This window comes from Corvus brachyrhynchos, unplaced genomic scaffold, assembly GCF_000691975.1.
Source record: "Corvus brachyrhynchos isolate BGI_N302 unplaced genomic scaffold, ASM69197v1 scaffold91, whole genome shotgun sequence".
NCBI classification, from domain to species: domain Eukaryota; kingdom Metazoa; phylum Chordata; class Aves; order Passeriformes; family Corvidae; genus Corvus; species Corvus brachyrhynchos.
The window spans coordinates 4,007,386-4,028,898 of NW_008236442.1; the positions used below are offsets into that span (position 1 = coordinate 4,007,386).

Here is a 21,513-nt window from a genome sequence, read left to right on the forward strand (position 1 = left end):
CATGAGCAGAGACACCTTTCACAAGACCAGGCTGCTCCAAGCCCTGTCCAGCCTGGCCCTGAACACCTCCAGGGGCTCCTGCCACTGGAGTGACTTTGGTGTAAAACTGATTTGAAAGAAAAATCAGAGGTAGGAAGCTATATCCATCTCAGTGGGATCCCTCCACTCCAGCATACTCCCTGCATGCTGTCACTTAAACCCAGGACAAATCTGGCCCAAGCTGCTCAACTCAACGCTGCAACCCACCCAAGAGGTCCACACGGATGCACTGATGTCGTAAAAGGCTCAGCACTGAGATAAAGCACAGGTTAATAACTTAAATCTGCAACTGCTTAAAAAATGTCAGGCAGTGACAGAACTGGCAAGGAAGCACTGAGCTTTGATAATTTGTACTGCTTTTAACACCCTCAATCCGTGTGCTTCACTGCATTACGTACTCCATGCACACTGGCACATAGCATGAGCTACGCAGCTGCAACATGACTCTCATGATACAACACGATGGAAAAAACTTTCTGAGGGGCCAATGGTACCGAACTACAGCACCAGTGACCTCGGTGGCATTGGTGACCTCATCAGCTCCGGCATGAGTGTCTCTGTCTCCTGGCTCCCCTCCCCAGCACCCATCGCTACCTGAGCTCCTCCCATCATCTTCCCACCCCGCTCCAAAGCAATTTCAAAACTTTTTCAGCTAGACACGCTAAACCCAGGATGTAGATTTTCCAATTAGTCTCTGTTTAAACATCTGTTGGTAGACTGCATTTAACATTAGTTATTTGAGCAAAGCGCAATTTGATTAGGCTGTCTGAAACGGAGCCAAAGTCTGCAAAATAATAGCTCAATTAAATTTTGTTTTGCTTTCATTTGTCTTATACTTTCCTGAGTGTGATACAGTTGCATATAATCAAGTAAACTAATTCCTTTCAAAATGAGATATTTCGGTGCTTTTTCCATCTCCTCTTAAAGTTTATTTAATAATCTATTCCATCTCCTCCATGCTTCATCAAACTTCAGCCTGACACAAAGTACATTTCTTTCTTGTGCCTTCAGTCTACTTTAATTTTCCAGGCTTTCAGTGACTTGAGATTATGCGCCATTAATGTTACACCTTAAATAGATTAGTAATTTATAAAAGGCAGATTACACTTATCAGGCAAATAAAAACATTTCAGCAACACAACAGCCTTTTCTCTGCACACACTACAAAATATTTTGCCAACCTGACGACTCAGCTGTAAAACTGTCAAGCTCCAAAGCCACATCCAAGCAGCATTTCCAATTGTTTCCCTGGGTATAGTTTCTACTTATTCTGTTATGTTGCACTTGTTGCCCTGAAACTTCAATATTAGCTCTAGAGATTTAAACACATGAGGCAAACAGCTGTTCTCCTCCACTCCAGCAAGCCAGATCAAAATGCCTTCTCTCTTTCTCTCCTGCTTTTTTTTTTTCCTTCTTTTTAAACAAATTGCTGTAACTCAAGTATTTCTGGCAAAGTTGATAGTTTCAGGGCAAAATTCTGCTCTGTGCTCATCGCTGCAGACTCCTCCAGTGCAAACTCCTCTCAGTCGGTGTGCGAGGAACACCAGCAGTTCCTCATCCTGATTAAAGAAACTTTGCCTTGAGGATTAAAAAAATAAATAAAAAAGTCACAGCAACTTAGCTGCTATGTAGATGTGTCTATGATTTAAATTAAAACATTAAACATTTAAACATTAACTTCTTTCACACTTCTGTTAAAAGAAAAAAAGAGCAGCAGCATGTACTCTTTGAGAGAATTCTTTTATCGGAGATTTTTGATACACAGTACTTTTCCTTTAGTGTTTTTTTAACATATTTGTTGCAAAGTGTGAACACAAAGGGACAAGCTGAAATAGGTATCTGGCAGGCTCTTCCAGCGCGTGCTGCCGAAAGCCACAAGTACTACTGCAGTTGTGAAAAACCTGTTATTTTGCTGCAGGAAGGCGAGGGACTCCTCCAGCACTCCCTGCCCTGCCACTGGCAGACCTTGAAAATACTCCTGCAACACAATAACCTTAAAAACCCAGAGGCATCTCAAGTCCATGGAAGTTCAAAATGGGATATGTCCTATTTAAAATGTAGAGAGCTACTAAATATGACAACCATTTGATGTATGAAAATTATTCACAACCAAAAACAGACAGTCTGGAAATAGCTGGGATGACTTCATTTAGACAGAATTACCCAAATCTGTTTCTAATATACACAGTACACATAATAAATTTTTACAATATGACAAGGAAAACAAACTTAATAAAAGTTCCTGATCTTTTGTTACACAAGCAAGCTATAGCCATGCTATGTTTATAATATTTTGCCCATGATATCACAGCTCAGTAACAAAAGCTAAGCACCACACAAAACAGTTTCTAAGGTATGACTTCACCTCGCCGTGCCAGCACTGCACCCATCAGCCCGGGCAGTATCACCGTCCCCAACCCACAGCCTGTGCTTGCTGGGTCATTTTTGACTAAGAGTTTCCTTTTCTCCTTCTCGCAGGCTCTCTCTGCCTTGGGAAGCTGTGGATCTCTGTGACGAGAGTTCCTTTTTTTCCAACTACACCAGGACTCATCTGAACGGTAAGAGATTTTTAGCCTATTTCCTTCACTCCTGGTTATTTGACAAGTGCTTGAAAACCCTGTTATAAACAATCTCTGTAGGAAAACAGATGATGTCTTACGATCACAGAAGGTAATTTTTTCAAGAACCCAACTTTTTGAGCATTTCCCAGATGCACCGCGTCAATCTTCCTGCGTTCGAGTATCTCAGCTGGTTTTCCAGCCCGGGCATTGTGCCAGGCGGGCCGGACTGCCCCTCATTGTCACTTCTGTTCGATGGCACTCGCACCCACTGCTGTTATTCCAGGCTTCAGGAAATTTTCTAACCACTGGACAGGCTCCAGCACTACACACTAATAAGTTGCAGATTGCAGCACTCTAAGTGTGCGTGTGTGTGTGCGTGTGTGTGTCAGATCGGGGCCACAGTTTGTAGGAGGAAGGAAAAAAACAGTAGTTCAAAAATGCTGCCTACTCAAATTGACAGAAAAGTGACCCCTGCACTTCATCAGAAATTCCTGCAGACTGACAAAATAAAGGAGTTTGCTTTTATCACACACAGTAAGACTCATATGGAAAAATGGAAACACTACATCACTCGACCTTAGGTTGCCCCCTTTTCAACCACAGATGAATATTATGTATAAAAATTGTAAATCAATTTGAGATGTATTAAAGGAGATTCTCTTTTTCTGTATTAAAGGTAATACCTTTTAATCTCGAGATTTATTTTGTAACGTCAAGTAAATGAGAAAGACTTAATTTCCGTAACTGAATTTTGTTACTCTTAAGTCTCTTTAGCATCTCTGCATGGTGTTCATAGAATTTCCTACCCTTTGCTTTGCATCAGGAAATAATGAGCAAGCGGCACTTACCCAACACTGAGTCACAAATATTTGCCTACATTAACAGAGCATTAAAAGCCATTTTAAACAACTTAAGGAAATTGTGCTAGCCTTTGAACTGTGATTCACTACTAGGAGAAATTAGGAAACTTTTCCTCTTCTAAAGGCAAAAATCAGCTGCCGCAACCTCCTTATAATATCATTAGGTCCTAGAGCAGTTTTTCCTCTTACAGATCCTCACACAATAGATTTCTTTGCTTAATGAAACTACTTCTGAAATTTTCCTACACTCAGTGTTGGGTACTTTGAAATTTCAATCCTTTCACATCCTTGAACTCTCATCAACATTTCTTTCCAGATTGTGTCAATAAAATTGATTACTTGCAGTTCTGAACTCTGTTCTGCACATGGAAATAAAACAATTTGTTTTAAAGTATTTTCTGAAGAAAGCAGGACTTGGCAATCATACCTCCAAGATCAAAAAATAAAGAAGAAGAAAGAGGGACAATCCAACCAAGCGAGCCTTGCCCACGAAAAGCAAAACAAAAAGAAACCTCTCCAGCAAACAAAAGAGAAGTGAGGTCCTGATTTCCTGATTTTATCACAGCAGCAATGCAGGCTCAATCCCTGACATCCCCGCATCATCAGGCTCACTGCTGTCCTCCGGATTGATGTATCTCCCTGTCAGATGTGAATGATCTTTTCGGATCATTAATATGTTCATTAATTTGTTATCAATTCTGGCTCGCTGTACTTACAGCGCTCGGTACCGCGGCTCGCAAGTGCCTCGGCAGCGCCGTGCAAGCACACACGGACGGACCCCTGGCTCCCCGCTTGTTGAGATGCCTCATACCTACAACCGATCTGTTGCTTTTACAAGTTTAATCTCGGTATTAAGGAGCTGATTGTGGAACCATGTCGCTGTAACATCTTCAACCCAGCTGTACATCATATAAACCGCTATAGGAGGGGGCAGTCTCCCATCATTCCTGGCAGCAGCACATACCTTTAACTCCCTAATCTGTAATACTACAAAATACTGCTCTCATTTCTTCCCAAGCACAAGTGGACTACCAGCAAGGGTCCAACAGTGTTATTCCTAATTACCTTTTTTTCACTCTTGATCCTGTGGCGCTCATAATTAGTTACCTGGGGCTGCAATCCAATTTGAAGTGATGACAAGAAAGTGATCCATGAAAAAGTAATAAGTTAAATCCAATTTCAGCCTTCCTCTAATTAAATGCACATGGAACTAATGACTCAAACCCTACCATTTCAGTGATAATGGTAATTAGCGAGGTGGGAGTCACTCTCTTTTTTCAACACTGTAGGTGTAAACCACAAGGTAAAATGGCAGGAGCACTCTTAATTACATGTGTCATTTTGTCAGCAATTTACACATTTCTGACCAGTCAGGAAGGTTTCATTTGTTTTCCCCTTCCCCGAGGTGGGTAAGGCACATTTGGGCTCAGGCACTGCCAGCCCCACAGCCCTGCTTCCAACCTGGGCAGAAATTACAGTTTTTACAAACCTGTTCTATAAATGCTTAATGTCAAAGCAGAAAACCTGCAAGAAAATGATACTTGAGAGCTCTAATATGATACAGGGCTGAAAATGAGAGATCCTGGCTTCTACTTTGCCCCTCAGGACTGACTTCTTTCCAACACTCAGATGCCAAACTCCCAAATGCCCCAGCAGAGCTGCACACCTCAACACCACTGAGGGCCTGCAGCTCTCCAACTTTGGGCAAGTCACTTAATATCTCTCTGTCAGGGTTTATGTGGCTATAAAATGAGAATAATCATGTTTGCTGACAGTAACTCACACTGCCAGCTCTCCCAATATACTGGTATTTTCCTAGAAGCTTCATTTTTTTGAATCATGATATTACAGGAGAATCACAGGCTTTTTTAAAGAATAAACATATTTGTCACCTTTCTGCTCAGTTGAAAAAGCTGGAAAAATTGAATAGTAAATGCTTTAAAAATATATAAAAAGGCAGCAAAAAAGACCCATAGGTGTCATGAAAAAAAACCCCTCAGTATCAAAATTTTTAAGCTGATCAAGTAATTTTGAGGATCTGACTCAGATTTTGTTCTGTTTGTGGGGTGGATGATGTCTGCATTTCATAGACACATTCCAAGAACTGACTAACACTTATAACTGGGCTTAGGGGTGAAAAATAAAAGAACTAAGGGGTTCTTCAGTAGAAACCAGCAAAACTCAACTTTGCTTAATTTCCAAAATTAAAAACAGATAATGAAAGATTTGAGTGAAATTTTCATAGGCAAACTTTAAACCCTGCAGAAGCAAAATCTTGACCCAAGCTGAGTTGGTGCCAAAATTCCCATTGGCTTGACTGAGGCAAAACTGGGATCAATTCCCGTATTGAAGGGTGAAACAGAGAGATACTCATACAAATAGAATAAATACATTTGCAAATTTACTTCTTCTGCCAAATTATCTGCTGAGACAATTTCTCTACCAGTTGTTAAATTTACCACTATGTAAAAAAGGTTCCCTGGGTGTAAAACCTGAGACAACACAACTGAGATTTGTGAGCTCCAAGTGAAACGGAGCATACCCTGCCCTTCACCTCTCAGTGTTTATTATGTTGTCAAACTAATGATTTCTAATTTCATAAAAAACAATAATAATAATTTCCCCCAACATCAAGCTACAGTGATTTTTTCCTCTCACCCTCTTCTATTTCTCAAGATACTGGAACGATATATTAAGATAATATAGCATGCAAATTAAATTCTACAAAAGCCCAGCCAAAAGGCTGCTTTAAAAAGCAGCGGTATGCAAAGGCGAGGACAGCTCTGTCCTCTCAGCCTACCCCGGTCTCACCCTGAGAATTTAAACCAAATTCAAATTCTTTTCTTGGCCGTGACTTAAAGGGAAGACTTATTTTTTTTGTTTTGCCAAGCAAAAACAAAAGTTTCCATCCCAGTAATTTCATTACTTCTTCTCTCCGAACACATGCAGGTTAATGATCAGACAAGAAATCTCATTTAATAACATAAAAAAAGTCAAGTGATTGGTTTCAGTTGCGAGATACTGATTTGGACATCCTAAATTTGTTTTGAGTCCAGTATCCAACTTCCAGCTCAATGCAACACACAACATTTACATCTTTAAAAAAAATTGTATTTTTAGTATTGCCAAAACACACATGCACTTTTACTTTCTTGGGAGAAAAATGTGTCTCTTGATTTGTTTCCAATCTGTGTGCTTTTGCCAGCACTAAAATGCCTGAAGAACCAAAATGAATAATCGTTAAGAGCATCGGCAATTAAAGCTGCAAATTTTAATCAATACATCTATTAATACAGATATATTTATCTTGGCCAGGAAAAATGTGCACATTTTCAAAGTCCTAAGCATACCTGGTCTGTTAAATTATTTGTTTCCCAGACTCAAGGAAATCCAATGTATATGGAAAATATATTATCAAACAGTCTTTAGTCTTTTTTTCGCTTCCAGTGATTTTTGTGGGACTGATATTTTTTATGTTCTTTCCCCAACTGCTGGTTACTAAATCCATTTCTTAACTTTCAATTTTCTTTTGTTTGTGTCATCAGGCTGCGAAACCGGAGGTCCCTGCCAAATCTAAACCACGGCAGTGTGCGATAGGCTCAAAATGTGAGTCATCGTGTATTTGGAGATTTGGGGTTTTTCAGCTATCAGCAGAGCACATCTCCAGTCCTGCGTCCAAGTTCGTATACACTGAGTATCTCATGATTTGCTAAAAGCAGATCTTCAGGTAGAGTTGCCAAGATCAAGAGACCCCCTAAAAGGATTGCAGGAGCCTGCTGTCATTAAACACTATCAAAGACACCATGTCCCAGTGTGGCCACAGGATGCTGGGATATATTTAAGTACCGTGGCTATTTTTGACCAGGGAATAAAGAAGGAATAGAGGAAAATTATCCATGAGGTGACAACAGATTAGCTACACAGTATATACTAGATTAATTTTCTGCATCTGTTTGTGGCAGTGGGGTTTAGAGGGTGCATTTCCAGCCCCAGGACCGGCCTCCTCTCCTGGGGCAGGCAGGGCCATGGAGCATTTCAGCCGGAGAAGCAGCAGCCACGGCCAACAGGCTTCCTCCCTGCTCCATGCAAAGCTCCCCAGCACTCGTGCTGGGCGCTGCTCACCAGTGCCCTCGCCAAGCACAGCAGGGATGAGCGATGCCTATGGTGTTCTTGTTATACATGAAGCCTGTTTGTCACAACAAAACCCAGGTGACTGCTAACTGCTGTTGCTGTTGAATGAGACATCTATCTTTGTAAGTGAAGCCCAAAGATAACTTGTTCATTATTTAAACAAACTTGTGAAAAACGGGCACGTTTCCCCCCCCCCTTGACATTTACTCTATGTACTCTCAGGAATAGGTATCACCTCGTCGGCATGGCCCCATCTGACTTCAGGGGGTGTGGGTGCTTGTGTGGGTGCAGTTGTACTCAAAAATTCTACCCCCAGCAGCACCATTTCCTTTCAGCAACAGATTTTCATTACAGGGATGCACTTGGGGATGTTACATCCAAGAGGACTTCCAGTATGTTTCAGAACCGCAAAAGCGCCAGGAGTGAGAAGGGGGGAAAAAAAAAAAGACTGGGCAGTCATTTGAATCAGTGAGTGACAGGCTGGGCCAGCTCTCTGTATACATTAATAAATTAGAATTTTAATTGTGTCTCTGACTGCAGGAGCTGCTCCAGTACTTTAATACGTACCAACAATTGGCTATGTTATGGAATCCGCTATGTGGCCTTCACTGTTGACCTCTGCAACACAATTCCCAGTCTGACTACGGAAACTGTTTGGTTTGATCCTTTCAACTTATTTGAATCCTGACAAATAAGCTCACAGCTGAAAGGTCAACACAGTCATATTTCATCCTCTGGAGCTATTCTTAAGACATCTGCACAACAAAGCACTTCTTTTAGTACCTGACACTGGACCTAGCCAGCACAATCTCTCATTAAAAATGTCCCCAGTGGAAGAGTCTATTAAAAGGCATATGGATCAGCTATGGATTTACCAAATAAAATATTTTTGAAAGCATTAATGTAGCGCTTTGGATTATGGCTCTCGACGCTGCCAATAAAACGTATATTTGCCCAATGACAAAATGCTTCATACTTTCCAAAAGAATAACAGCCCGGCTGTAAAGCACGAGGTGTTGTCCAGCAGCCGGAGCACAGGGGTGGGAGCCAGGAACTCATGAATCTTAATCCTACCTCTAAACCCAATTCCCTCTGTGATCCTAAGTGAGTCGCTTAACCCACATCCCTCAGTTTCCCAGTCCAGAACTGGGATAATGCTACTTACTTATCAGACTTTCCTTCTGGGGATGTTTTGGAGATTAGTATTTGCAAAATGCTTTGAAGATGAAATCACTACACCAAAGCTCGACGTTGTCCACGCTGGACCAAGGGCTGCAGTTAACAGCTATTCCTCACTCAGGCAAAACTCCCCTTGAAGTCCCCATCGGCTTTATTTGGGTAAGAACCACAGAATCGGGCCCTCTCACTTTACTGTCAAGGCCTCTAGCGATGTTGGCTTTACCTTCCATATTCTACTACATATTTAAAGAGCCTAGGATCCGTATTTTTGTAGGAAAATAATCTGAAGCACATATAAAAGACAAGAGAAGCAGCAATGCTGTCAGGGAGCTCATGGTAATAGTATATCAAACTAAAAAAAAAAAAAAAAGTAGAAAGAGCAAAACAGACATGAGTTTGACAACGTGCTATGACAACAAGAGGAAAAAAAAAAAAATCCGGAAAGAATTTGGGGCTACAGAGGCTGAAGCATCAGATACAGAAGAGAGAGATAAGATAAATGTCCCAGCTACAGGGCTTTGTGCAACTGCAGCTGAACTGCTGCATTCAGGACCTTATTATCAAAAATCCACTGACATGCTACAATTGCAGAGAGCACTAATAAAAGCAATAACCAGCTGCAAACCAGCAAAGTGGTCAAGGGTCTGGAAGTGCCAGTTTACGAAATACATAAAGAACTAGATACATATAATTTGCCAAAACTGGCAAGTACATGTTAGTATCTCAGATGTTTGAGGAGTGTGAACACGAGGCAAGGCAAGGGACTGACTCAGTATTTATACAAGCAGTATTACTTGGAGCAAGAGGATGGAATTAAAGTGGTAAGTTCCTGAGCGTGTGCTTTGTTATGGAAAACTATCTGAAGGAAAATAATAGCAGTCCCACCATCCCATGGGATTTCTAACACTAGAATAGCAAAAAAAAAAAAAAAAAAAAAAAAAAAAAAAAGAAAAAAAGAAAAAAAAAAAGAAAGGAAAATGTGATACATGACCTAATAGGTCTTTCTTGTCTTTAACTCCCCGTGATTTATCCCACAAGACTAGCAGAATGTACTCCAAAGCCCCATATGTGTGCATACATCTTCTGTTTGGGAACGCTGTATTGGTTTAAGCTCTCTGAATTCATAACAGCACAAAGCCCTCTAATATTTAGATTTTATTTCTGAAGATGTCCATAAATCAGCAGACAATAAAAGGGGAAAAAACACACCGATGATATGATATCCTAGTATTTCCCAATATCCTTGACACAGCAAATCAACGGTTTGAGTGAACACAGACTACAAATGGAACAGCAATCAAACAGAAATGTTAATGCAAATCTCCTATGCACACTGACACAGTAACAAAAGCTATTCCATTTTGTCATGATCCAACCCTACCAGATGCTAATAAAAGTACACGCTCACGATTTGTAAATATGCCACAGGCGGGACTTTCAAGAGCACCCAGCATCAATCCTCCTGCCACTTACACCAGCCACAGCCACTCTGTGGACACAGGGAGGAAGCTCCTGAAGGTTGCATCCCAGTGTTTGCATGGAAGACGCAGTTATTCAGCTTTTACAAGCCCCAGACCCTCACGGAGGCTCACAGGCTCCCCTTACCTGAAGGGCTGGCTGTTTGTCATTCCTCTTCGGAGACTTTAATCCACTAACTTGTTGCTGCTGCTGCTGCTGTTGCTGCTGCTGCTGCTGTTGCAGGAGAAGTTGTCGTGCCACCTGGAGAGCCTGTAGGGAGAAAGAGGTTGGAGAATTGAGTTCACAGCCAAGAGGGCACGGGTAGCTATACAAACAGCATACGGGCAAGGCAATCCCTGGTCATGGGCTACCGCCTCACTCCTGACGCACCTCCACTGAGGAAAGCAGTGGCTTCCACAAAAATAAACCTTGCATGCAATGGGGTGATAAACCACCACTGATTTCCCATTTTGACTAAGGAGAAAAACAGCACCAGCTGATGTTTGCCTCCTGGGTGGGAGCCTCAACAACCGCAGGAATCCTGATGGTGAGCTCCATAGAGGGGTTTTTGTCCCTGTGGAGCAGCTCACAGCCCTCCTCACTAATGGGCAGGCTCCTGTGCTTTCAGATTTCAGATGCCTCCTCTCCCAGCAGATCAGGTTGGGTTTACAGAGGAGGTCAGCTGTATATCAGTGTCTGTTCCCCAAGCACCAGAGAACATCAGGGAAGCTTCTGGAAGGCCATAGTGGGAGAAAGAGGAGAGGTAGCAGCAGGCAGAAACATGCTGAAGGCTGGGAAAGCTGCAAGGAGCTGGAGAGAATGCCAAGAAAAGCAGGGACAGCATTTCACCTCACCAAAATCCAAGCCTTGGACTTTGATGATCCTTGTGGGTCCTTTCCATCTCAGGATATTCCATGATCCTACAAAAATCACTGTCAGCTCATGATGGACCAGTTGTGGGGACTCAGTGGGAGGGGGCACAGCAGCAAAGGGACAGTGTGACAGTGGAGGGGCAAGGGACATGACCCTGAAGGCATCAGCAGGCAGGACGGGGGGGGATTATTGCAACATGTCATGCAAAGCAAAGGAAAAGAGTCCCTCAACACTGGAGCCTGCTGCTCTGCAAGGGCCGATTTCCCCATCAGGTGGGGAAAAGAAATCAAGAGGAGATAAAAGACAGAGGGAAAAGATGAGGAGCAAGTCCCTGCCCTGGCTTCCTGCTGGCTCCCCAGCCAGGGGACAGCAAGGATGATCCCTGCAAGACAGACTGTGGGACAGCTGAGGCTCTGCTGGCGAGACCCTAGCCTGCTGCTCCCAGAGGATTCACCAGCACCGGACTCGGGCCTCCTTGGTCTCCTTGGAGACGTTCAGTACATGTGTAGGTGGAAAAGTGGGAAGGCTGAAGACTTCATTAATGTAAAACAAGAAAAATAGTCCCTTTGCAAGATGCCTACATGGAAGGAGGGAAAAAGCCTTCCCCACTCCTACTGTGTATGTTCTCTGAGTGATTTAATTAATACCTATTTAATTAAGAAGTCAGATATGCTTGAGGTTTCACTTGCTCCTCCAAGTTGCAGAGCGTTTAATCTCAGCGCAGAACTGCTGGGAAAGGTTTGATATCAAGGTCTGCAAACTCGAATCCAGCCCCCCACCCACCAGCCCCCAATAAAACCTTGTTATTTTATGGCCTAGACCCATCTTTTTACTTTTGGAGAGACACTGGTCAGCTCAGCAGACTGAAAAACCACCACTGCTGACCAGGGCAAGTGAGGAGGAGAGACCTTATAATGCTTTGGCAACAAGCCCTCCTTTCCAATTTAAGAACAAGTCTCCACTGGATCGGAAAAACTCTCTAAGGGTGCATGTGATTTCCAGCAGAGCTTGGTACGGTGCAGGTAAAATTAGATTTTGCATTTCAAGCTGGTCGGAGCTTAGTGCACCCATAACATCTCTAAATTGGTCCCTGAACCTGCAATGGGTGCAGGGAGCTGCTGGGCATGGCTCTGGGCTCACACACACAACCACCACCCCCACGATGGTGTACCATCAAGAACCAGAAATCCCTACAGCCTACCAAAGAATACAATGCAACAAAGGAAACCTTTATACAGAAAACGCTAAGGACGGTTAAAAAATACCTTATTTTTATTCAATTAACTTATTTAGCTGTTAAAGCATCTTCAAGGGTGGGCAGAGGCAGCAGAAATAAAACCTACAAGACTTAAGGGGATGGGTAACAAATACTCACCTATTTAACAGGGGTGTTGTATGGCTTATTTAATTAATGAATACTTGTAAAGCACTCTGAGCTGCTCAGACAAGAAGCTCTATACAGTACAAGCGCAACATATTATTATATATTATTAAGACTGGCTCTGCAGAAGAATAATTCCAGGTAAATGTGCAATCAAATGATCATTTTAGTTCCCAGTAATTAGACTCAATAGGCCAAAAAAACCACAGAAGCCTTTCTTTAATCATACACTAAACAATCAGAACATCCCTAACCTTTCAAGCTACAGCCTTTTTGAATAAAACATCATCAACTTATAGATATTATTCCAAAAAGAACCAGTCACCATATGTGTTGTCTCTTTGAAATACAGTTGCTATAGCAGACCCTGCATGCATTTCATGTGATATGATCATATTCTATCCGTTCTGGCAGCTGAGAGGTTGCACAATTAAATTGGCTGCCAGAAATTTTTGAAGATTCCCAGAACTAGTAGCCATACAAGAAATGCCTGCTCTCTACACTCAAGCTGGTCACAAAGCTCCATGCATCTTGGTGGGGTGGCCACTGCCACCATAAACCCCTACCATGACTGACCCCACACTAGTGAGGGTTTCTGGCTGTGGGGACAGGCTTGCACTGGCAGAGCTCTGCTGGAGTAAAGCCAGAGCTCTGTCCCTGCTCCAGTCCAGCTGCACAGCACCCACATCCCTCACACCCACCACTGTGAGGGTCTTCATTCAAGGTGACATCTACACCACCCCATTCCATGTCAGTTTGTCACCTGTCTTGGTGCAGACCTGGTGGGACCTGAGATGGCAAGAGGGTGGAGCAGGGTAGGAAGGAAAGGATTAGAAAGAATTAGAAAGAATAAAAGAGGGCTAGAGGGAACATCAGGGATACAAGCAGGCAGGATGGACATGAACATCAAAGGGAAAAACAAGGCAGATGCAAGTGAGGTGGCAACATGCTGACATTTCAGGCAATTGCAGCTTGAAATGGCATTTCCCACCTCTCCTCTCAAGATTTTGCTTTTTCATTTGCAAATAACTGACAGCAATAAAAGCTGAGCATCAGATGAGCTCAGGTTTAAGATGTGGAAGGTTGTTTATAGCTCAGGTATGGTTCTTACTGAGCGTCTGCATCAAGTAGCTACCATGTCCTTGGTGGTACAGTGAAGCCAGCAATCCCACATCCCTCTGCCTTTCTACTTCTCTCTGCTCAGCCTTTCCTCCCTCCTACCTCAGACCAAGTCCTGTCCTTGCCACTTCAAGCCTCATCCATACTCCTCACACATGACAGGACATGCACAAGAAAGACGGCTGGCTTGGGACACACTGACCCTCTCCTCTCACACGCAAAATACTTCAAGCCCGTTTGGAGTTTGCCTTCATGGAATTAACTTTGCTGATGTCAGTTCACACCCGGTGGACACCCATACAATCCAAGCCAACAAGCATCCCACCTCTACCCCCTTCCCTGGTTCCAGGCAGTGCCACTCCCGCACGGAGCTCATCCCTGGATGCCAGCGTGGGAGCCCTGCTGAGGCTGCCGGTGCTGCACAGTGCTCAGGCGAGGATAGACAGGGAAATTAATTTGAGTGAAGTCAGTCCCACAACCTTCATCAGCACGGAGATTCACAAGCAGGCCTGTACATTAATAAAGCTTCCTGTGGGAGTAGATGTTGCCTTTGATTTGCATGTGAATTCAATGCTAGTGAGAAGTGCCAGACTGTCAGACATGGAGACCAAAGTCTCTTATCTTTCCAAAAGCTTCTGTAGCAGTTTCCCCACATTTCCTTAATCATCTGCCTTGTCCTCAACTTACTGAACAGGCAGTAGAGAGTAAAGCTGGATTCAGTTCAACTCCTGCTGCTGCCAAGTCCTGAAACAAGGGTGCCAGGACTGTTTACTGCTAGCCAACAGCTCTTCTAACGTGGCCCTCTCCTCAGAAGCAGGTGCTCTGACATCTCCAAGCTCTTTTCACACATTCCTCCTCACTGCCATAGATACATCCTAAATCTCCGCCACGTGCTTGCAAGTGAACAATTGCCAGGGGCCGTTAAAAACCAGCTCGTGTTTGTGCATCCAGACAACAGCGTGCTTCCTCATGAGATGGGCAGGTGGAGATGCCAAGAGCCCCCGAAACCACAGAGGTGCTTCAAATATCTGGGCCTGTAATTACCAGCAGCCACATTATCTGCGCTGCTCAAAGAGCCTGCAAGCCTGGACAAAGCTTCTTGGGACACCTAGAGACCCAGACACCAATCCTGGTCTCCAGCAGTGAATCACAGAACATCGGCAACCATCCTCCTCTCTGCACCGAAACACAAAGGGGAAATCCTCCCACTTACTGGAAAAAAAGAGAAAGGAAAGCATCCCCCAGCAAATGCATCTTCCATGGGTTTTGGTCACTATGAACATGGATTTGGAAGGACAACATCAGGGAAAGGCTGCCTACCAGCCAAGTCATCCTATGCTTAAATGCAAGATACAGTAAGTGAACTCCCAAGGTGTTTTCTTATCCATTAGGAAATCACCCAGACGTAAGAAGATTTTCTAGTGTAAAACAGAGATCAGTAAAAAGGCAACTGAAATACAGCACTTGAGAGACATTGCACAAACTTGGAATGGTATTTGAGAGTCAACACTGGGTGACACCTAACCCAGGAAAAATGTTAACAGTACATTAACTGTGAGATGAATCAAGCCTGTTTCATTCACAGAGTAAGTGGGAAACCCCACTGAAAAGCCCTCTCCCTGTGCTTAGGGAAGTGGCAACCATTTATTATTTCCCAACCACTTAAGCACCAGGAGGGGGAAAAAAAGTACACATTTGAGATGACCAAGACAATTTTATTGCAAGACAGACAGAACGTGACTTGTTTGCCCAGCTGTTGTTTGCCCAGAACACTGGGCACTGTTACCACCCCAGTTACTGTTGTAATTCGACATTTTCATGAAAGCACCTCGACCTTTCAGTTTCACCATCCTCTTTGGGCAAGCCCTGATGAAGGGTAAAAAGGCAGCCCTGCCTCTGACTTCATGTGGCCAGAAACTCCTGATGAGGGAACAGGGCTGGGGAAGGGAAATACACTGGAAAAAGAGGGTAGAACATTAAAAATAGACATGCTGCTTAAATGCCATATACTTGCTTACAGTGTCAGTACATAAGGAAAACAGAAACAGGATCCAGTCGCATGGAGCCTCTTGCTAACTTGTTCCACCACTGCAGCCAGTACAAGGCAGCAACACTCCAACTTTTTTCCATCATCCTATTCCTACTGAAGAAAAAGAGCTCCAGCTCCTCCCTTCCCATCTGCTCCAACTGGTATTAATATCAATCAGTTATTAATGAAATATGATGACCTACAGCTATAACAGGCCTGGCTCTAACGCCAAGAGAAGCTTGTTTCTGAACCTGAGGTTTATCAGGCATGGAAAGATCAATCCAGGGAACTTCAGGATATATGAAAGGTATGTACATGGGAGGGTGGGAAGATGAGCAACTGCCATGAGGATGCAAAAGAAAGGGTAGTCCTGCCTGGCTGCCAATTCCCAGGGCAGCTGTGCAGTAATGAATGGGCTGCCTCTGAAATGTCTGGATAAACATGCACCCAGAAGTTGCAAGGAGGGCACAAAACAAAATTACATGTGTTTTTACAGATTGCTAAGGATTCTGGGCATTTCCAGGTGGACAAGCCTGCTTATCGGGAAAGCAACTTGAGAAAAGAGGAAGGAAGAGTTCCCAGAAATCAGAGGTGGTCCCGCAGCCATCTGAAGTGTCCAAGCAATCAATCTGGAAAGTTAGTTGCCAGCCAATATCATACTCTTTCCATTATTTCAGTTATGGTCATTAAACATCAAAACAGAACAAAACAAGCAGAGAGGGATGAGAAGGGAGAAATTTTAAGGGCAAAATCTGCCCTTGGAGCAAACAAAACACTATGTTGGTCCCAGACTTCAGAAGCGAGACTTTGTGTGTTGACCTCTGACAGCTGTACCCCTACAAGCTACCACTGCTGCTCAACTTCCCCACTGAGGTTTGGGCAAAGCACGGCTTTGCAGCAGCAGGCATGCAGTTCTCCCGTTGTCTATTTCTCCCCAAATTTCATGCTGCCTCTAGGCACTGAGAAATCGCCCGGTCAGCAGCTCCAGGCGCCTCTCCCAGCGGAGCATGGCCCACCTCCCAAAGGGCTTCTTGCTTCCCTTCAGTCTCACAAGGCAAGTACCTTTGTTTCTCCTGGGTGGGACGAGGGGGAATTTAGATTCAGCCAGCAATCTCTCTTCTTTCTCAGCTCCCATCTGTCCTCACACCCCGCTCCACTCCACAGCTGCTCCCAGCAGAGCGGCAAGATGCAGCTCTGAAGCTCGGAAGCCCGGATGCACCCGGGCTTCAGAGCTGCTTCATGTCTCTCCCACTCCTGCCTCCTCTACCTCCTCTCCTGCGACACTCTCTTCTCCTGGAGCAGCAGATGTAGAGGAGCGGTGGTAGGAGGCAGACACATTGGAGGGGAGCCCTGCTGCAGTTCTCCTCCGGCAGGCTCAGGAGCCGCACAATGTGTGGAAACCGGCGAGGAGCGGAGCAGTATGCAAAGGGAAAAAAATAAAAAATAGTGCAAAGCGACAGCAGTGGGTAGTGCTGTTCCTCTGGGAGGAACAGAACAGGGGGAGGTGAGATGAACCAACTAGAGAATAGGAAAGGAACCAAAATGAAGAGGAGGAATAAAATGTAGAAGATGCAAAAAAGAGAAGCAGATGTTCTTGCAGCACTTATTCCCTCTGACATTCGTGCCCAGCTCTTCCATCTTCCTCCAGAACTGGGAAATGAGCTGCTACATGCTCCCTTCCCCATTGCCACCACCCTGCCCCTGTGCCACACACAGAATGACACAAAGCCAAGAGCCCCAACATTGCTCTTGGCACCGCAGCAGGGAAGTTTGAGGATAGCTACAGACAGGACATGGGGCTCTGCTGTGGGACACAGCTAAGATGCAACATAACCTGGTGAAGCATTCTTGCTGTCCACTCTTCTCAACAGCCTTGGATTCAAACAACCCCCATCCACATCTCATCCTCTATTTCCTTCTTTTATTAAATAATCCTCTTCCACCTACCCTGTTCCCAGCTCCACTGGTGCAGCAGAGGGATGCCCTGAGCCTGGGGAGATGCTGCTGGTTGTCTGTACCCAGCGCCTCACTTGGCTGCAGCAAATCTGCAAGGCTGGCTCCATCCAAGGGCTACCAGCCAGCTCGTCAAGCAGGGGAGCTTCAACAGCAATCCTTCACCCAATAAAATGGTCAGCTGGCCATGAAGGCTTTGCTTAGACACAGCAGACTGGTCTGGACAACTGACTAATGGGCGATTCCTATGCTGGAAAAAGAGAAGGGACCTGAGGTCCACATGCACAAACCCTGGCTCACATCCTGTCCCTGATGTGACAGGGGCAGACTTGGAGCAAGGGAGCTGGCAATGTGCCTCATGCTGAAACATCTCCTAGAATAGTTCAGTCATAAGGAAAGAAGATGAGTCTTTATTTTTCTTCCAGCAGGCTTAGCTTCTTTCCTCTGGAATAGATCCTGGCTACCAGTTAAGGAGATTCCCTCCAGAAAAAAGCACTGGAAACAGAAACCCTTTCTTCCAAACCCACAGGGTGGAGCTGCCTGTGTCCCAGCTCTGCTGCACTTCGTCCTCGTGGGCACTGAGGTTACTCCTGCCGGTGGGAGGACGAACGGACTCTATGCTGCTACCCTGCCATCCCACAGCCCATCCCATGGCTGCCAAGGTTCTTGTCTGTGAGGACCCAGAACCACACAGGGGGAAAACAGAGTTTGCCTCAAAAAAACCCCATTTTCTATTTTGTAATTTATTCACTAACTCCTCCAATTTCGGGGAAAAGGTGGGTGAGCTATTTTCTTCAATACTTGGAGACACTACAGGGATGAAGGGGGCAGGCAGCAAGGGACAGCAGGGTGAGAGATCAACCTCAGCCAACACTGGGAACTTGCAAACCCTGAACCAGCTACAACAGTGACAACGGCTACAAAAATCCCTTTTTTGAAGCATAAATGAAATCCTCAGGCGGCTACACCACAAAAACACCTTCTGTCCCCCTCTTTTAAAGAGTCACAGTCAGGACTCATCAAAGCCACTTATAAAGTATCTGGCAAAAAGATCCCAAACATTAAAAATGGTTCTCTTTATTTTGGCATGCCAAGACTCACAGCATGTAGAGGTCTGTACCAGCAAGAAAGGAGGGATGGGCCAACACATCCTGGTAAAATGAGAAAGGATACAAATCTTGGCTCCCCGTTCAAACTGAACCAGAACTGAACTGTGCCTGAGTGATGAAAAAAATCTTATGGGATTTTCAGCTCGTTTCTGTAGGCTCGAGATCAGATTCTGAACTACTGTGTTTATCCAAAAGTGAACCAGACCTTTGAATATTTGGAGGAGTATTCACTGCTGAGCCGCGTTTTTCTTGGATGTCAAAAGCACGGGAAGTTCTCATATTTTTTAATAGAGAAGAGAAGAGGGATAAGGTGCGGGGGGAGAAGGAAGAGGGCCTTTTTGTTGCTACGACATAAATAGTATATTGCATACAGCTGCTTGCGCGCTTCCCTGTGTGGTCAACAAAACAGGGAACATATTTTAAGCTTGTTTTCCAAAACACTGCATGACAAACTTGTACTCAGAGGCCCATGAAATACGGCCCCTGACAGTGGACATCTCGCCACGCTCCATCAGATACTCGCTGCTGTTGGGTGAATGAAGGAAGCAAAACATTGGGACAGCCCAAAACACGAAAACTAAGGCTGCAAATCACATCTCTGCACTTCTATGGCATAATCTAATTTAGAACAGCTTGTAAAAACCTTAATTTTAACAGATCCTGGTAAAGCAAAAATAGGCGAGGTTCAGATGGAGGAGACAAAAATGATTAGAGGCCTCAGCAGATACTAGGCAAGATTGATAAGGGTGGGAGTGTTTAGCTTAGCAAGAGATGAGTAAGAGGGGAGATGATAAGAAGTACACAAATTGTGACTTGGCCTGAGAGGGTACATCTGGTACTTTTGCCATTTCTCATAATGCAAGAAAAAGGGGACACTGAATGAAGTCAGGAAGCAACAATCACCCAAAAAAATTAAAGCAGATAAAATGATTTTTTTTTTTCCCCTTCTTAATACACAACTCATAATTACTCTCTGGAACTTACTGTCACAAGATATCACCAGGGCCAAGAGCATGGGGAGGATGCAAAGAAAGGATTAGACACTTGCAGTGATAGTCATGAGAGCATTTACAGCATTTACCTTCGGAAAGACAGAAATAGAAATCAAGGTACAAATGTTTATGCTTCAGGGCACGAACCAACCTTCAATTGCTGGAGGCTGGGAGGACACTTTCCCGCATGGACAGGTCCTTCACCGGCTTCTGCCCAAGGACTTCAGCCAGGGCTGGAGAGGTCCAACAGGATGCAATTGCTCCTGCTCCTCTGTCTTTCCACGTACCTCAGTCCTGCACCTCTGATCCCAAAGCCCATTCCTCAGCCCACCCTGAGCCTCCTCAACCCTCAGGGAGCTTCTGGGAAAGGGGGGCCAGCCATGTGCATCAGCCCAGCCCCTGTCCATGTCACCTGGCCCCAAGCTGCTCATTTCCTCTTTCTTCTTCACATCACATTTAAGTTTCAGGTCCTTATTTTGCCAGCCCTTCCTCTCCCTGCTATTTCGACTGCCATTTTTTCTCCCTCAAACCTAAACCCCCAGCTCCAGCCCCTGCCATCCACTTGGGCTCTTCAGGTAGTGCTGACCCCCTGGAGCCAGAAGGCGAAGCATCCACCTCCTCCTGCCCAGACCCACCAGGAATGGACAAGCTCGAACGCAACTTCAAGATGTCAGGCAAATTTTCCCTTTCTCGATGTGAAGCCATTCCTCAGAGGAAAGCCACATCCCTGAGGAGGAGGAGGACCCTCCTGCCGATCCGGCACCTGCGGGGCAGCGGCAGTCAGGCGCTATTATGGACCGCAGAGCTCATCAACGCGCTGGAACTGACATGCGACTTGGGGAGACAAAGAGAGATTCTGAAAGCAAGTCAGTCTATTAAATTTATACCTACCTGCACAATGTGAAGCAAACCACATCTCAGTTTCCTTTCATGTGCATGACAGTCTTAACTTGTTTCTTTTAATCCCATAAAAGCAGCTAAAGCATGCAACATGCTTCCCGGAGATGAGGCAAACCTGTATTTTACTTCCTGACAGTGATTTAGTTTATAGGGTGTTGTTTTGGTTTTTTTTTTTTTTTCCCAGGGAAGATAATGAACATCGTCCAAAGCTGGTATTATAAAGGAAACACTACACACTACATGCTAGACACCTGGCATTTAAAAGAGAATCCCATAAATTGACACCGTCTGTAACGGACCAAACACAGCTGCAACCCCTTGCGCTGCACAGACACCGGCACTGGAGGCTGGAAGATCCCAGCATCTCTCGCCAAGGTTTTCTTTGGAAATCAGCACCCTTCTGAAAAATCAAAGCACCTCTCGTTGAGTCAGTCACACCCCAAGTAGGTCCAGGGGGATGACCAGGGCTGTGTGACTACGCAATAAATCCAGCAAATCCAAAGGGCCGAAGCAGTAATCCATGGAAACGTTCCAGGCAAGAGGGGGGGGTTTAAGTGCCTTTAATTCCCAGCTGCAAGCCCAACAAGCTGCCAGAAGGCGGAGACCACTGAACACAAGGGGTTAATGGCCTTGCTGAAGAAAATGATCCACATAATTTCCTTTTATCATAAAACAATACGTTTATTATTTTCTGTATATCTGTTAAAGGGCATGGCCTTCTGAGTGGAAAACAAAACACAGCTTGGTCACATGTTTATTTGCTTCAGCTACTCCCTTTCCCTTCTGATAAATAATCAAACATGCCATCCAGAAAAAACAAAACCAGTGAGCTGGGAAATTTGATGGTCATCAAATAGACTAAGATACCAAGAAAAGCAGCCCACTGTTCCCACAGAGAGTTTTCTGCCCCACACCTACACTAACATCTG

The 21,513-nt window shown here is 44.6% G+C and overlaps 1 protein-coding gene and 1 long non-coding RNA gene across 2 annotated transcripts in view; one reads left to right on the plus strand and one right to left on the minus strand.

Moving 5' to 3' along the window:
- The window catches only part of FOXP1 (forkhead box P1), a 345,408-nt gene that overhangs the window by 103,323 nt on the left and 220,572 nt on the right, over positions 1-21,513 (minus strand). Inside the window, exon 4 of the mRNA XM_008643610.2 lies at positions 10,376-10,498. Within this exon, the coding sequence (XP_008641832.1) occupies positions 10,376-10,498 (123 nt within the window). The remainder of the gene's footprint in view (positions 1-10,375; positions 10,499-21,513) is intronic.
- On the plus strand, positions 1,790-9,689 carry LOC108449874. The gene is made up of 3 exons (XR_001866163.1): positions 1,790-2,597; positions 7,006-7,066; positions 8,132-9,689. It is a non-coding gene; the product is annotated as an uncharacterized LOC108449874 (long non-coding RNA).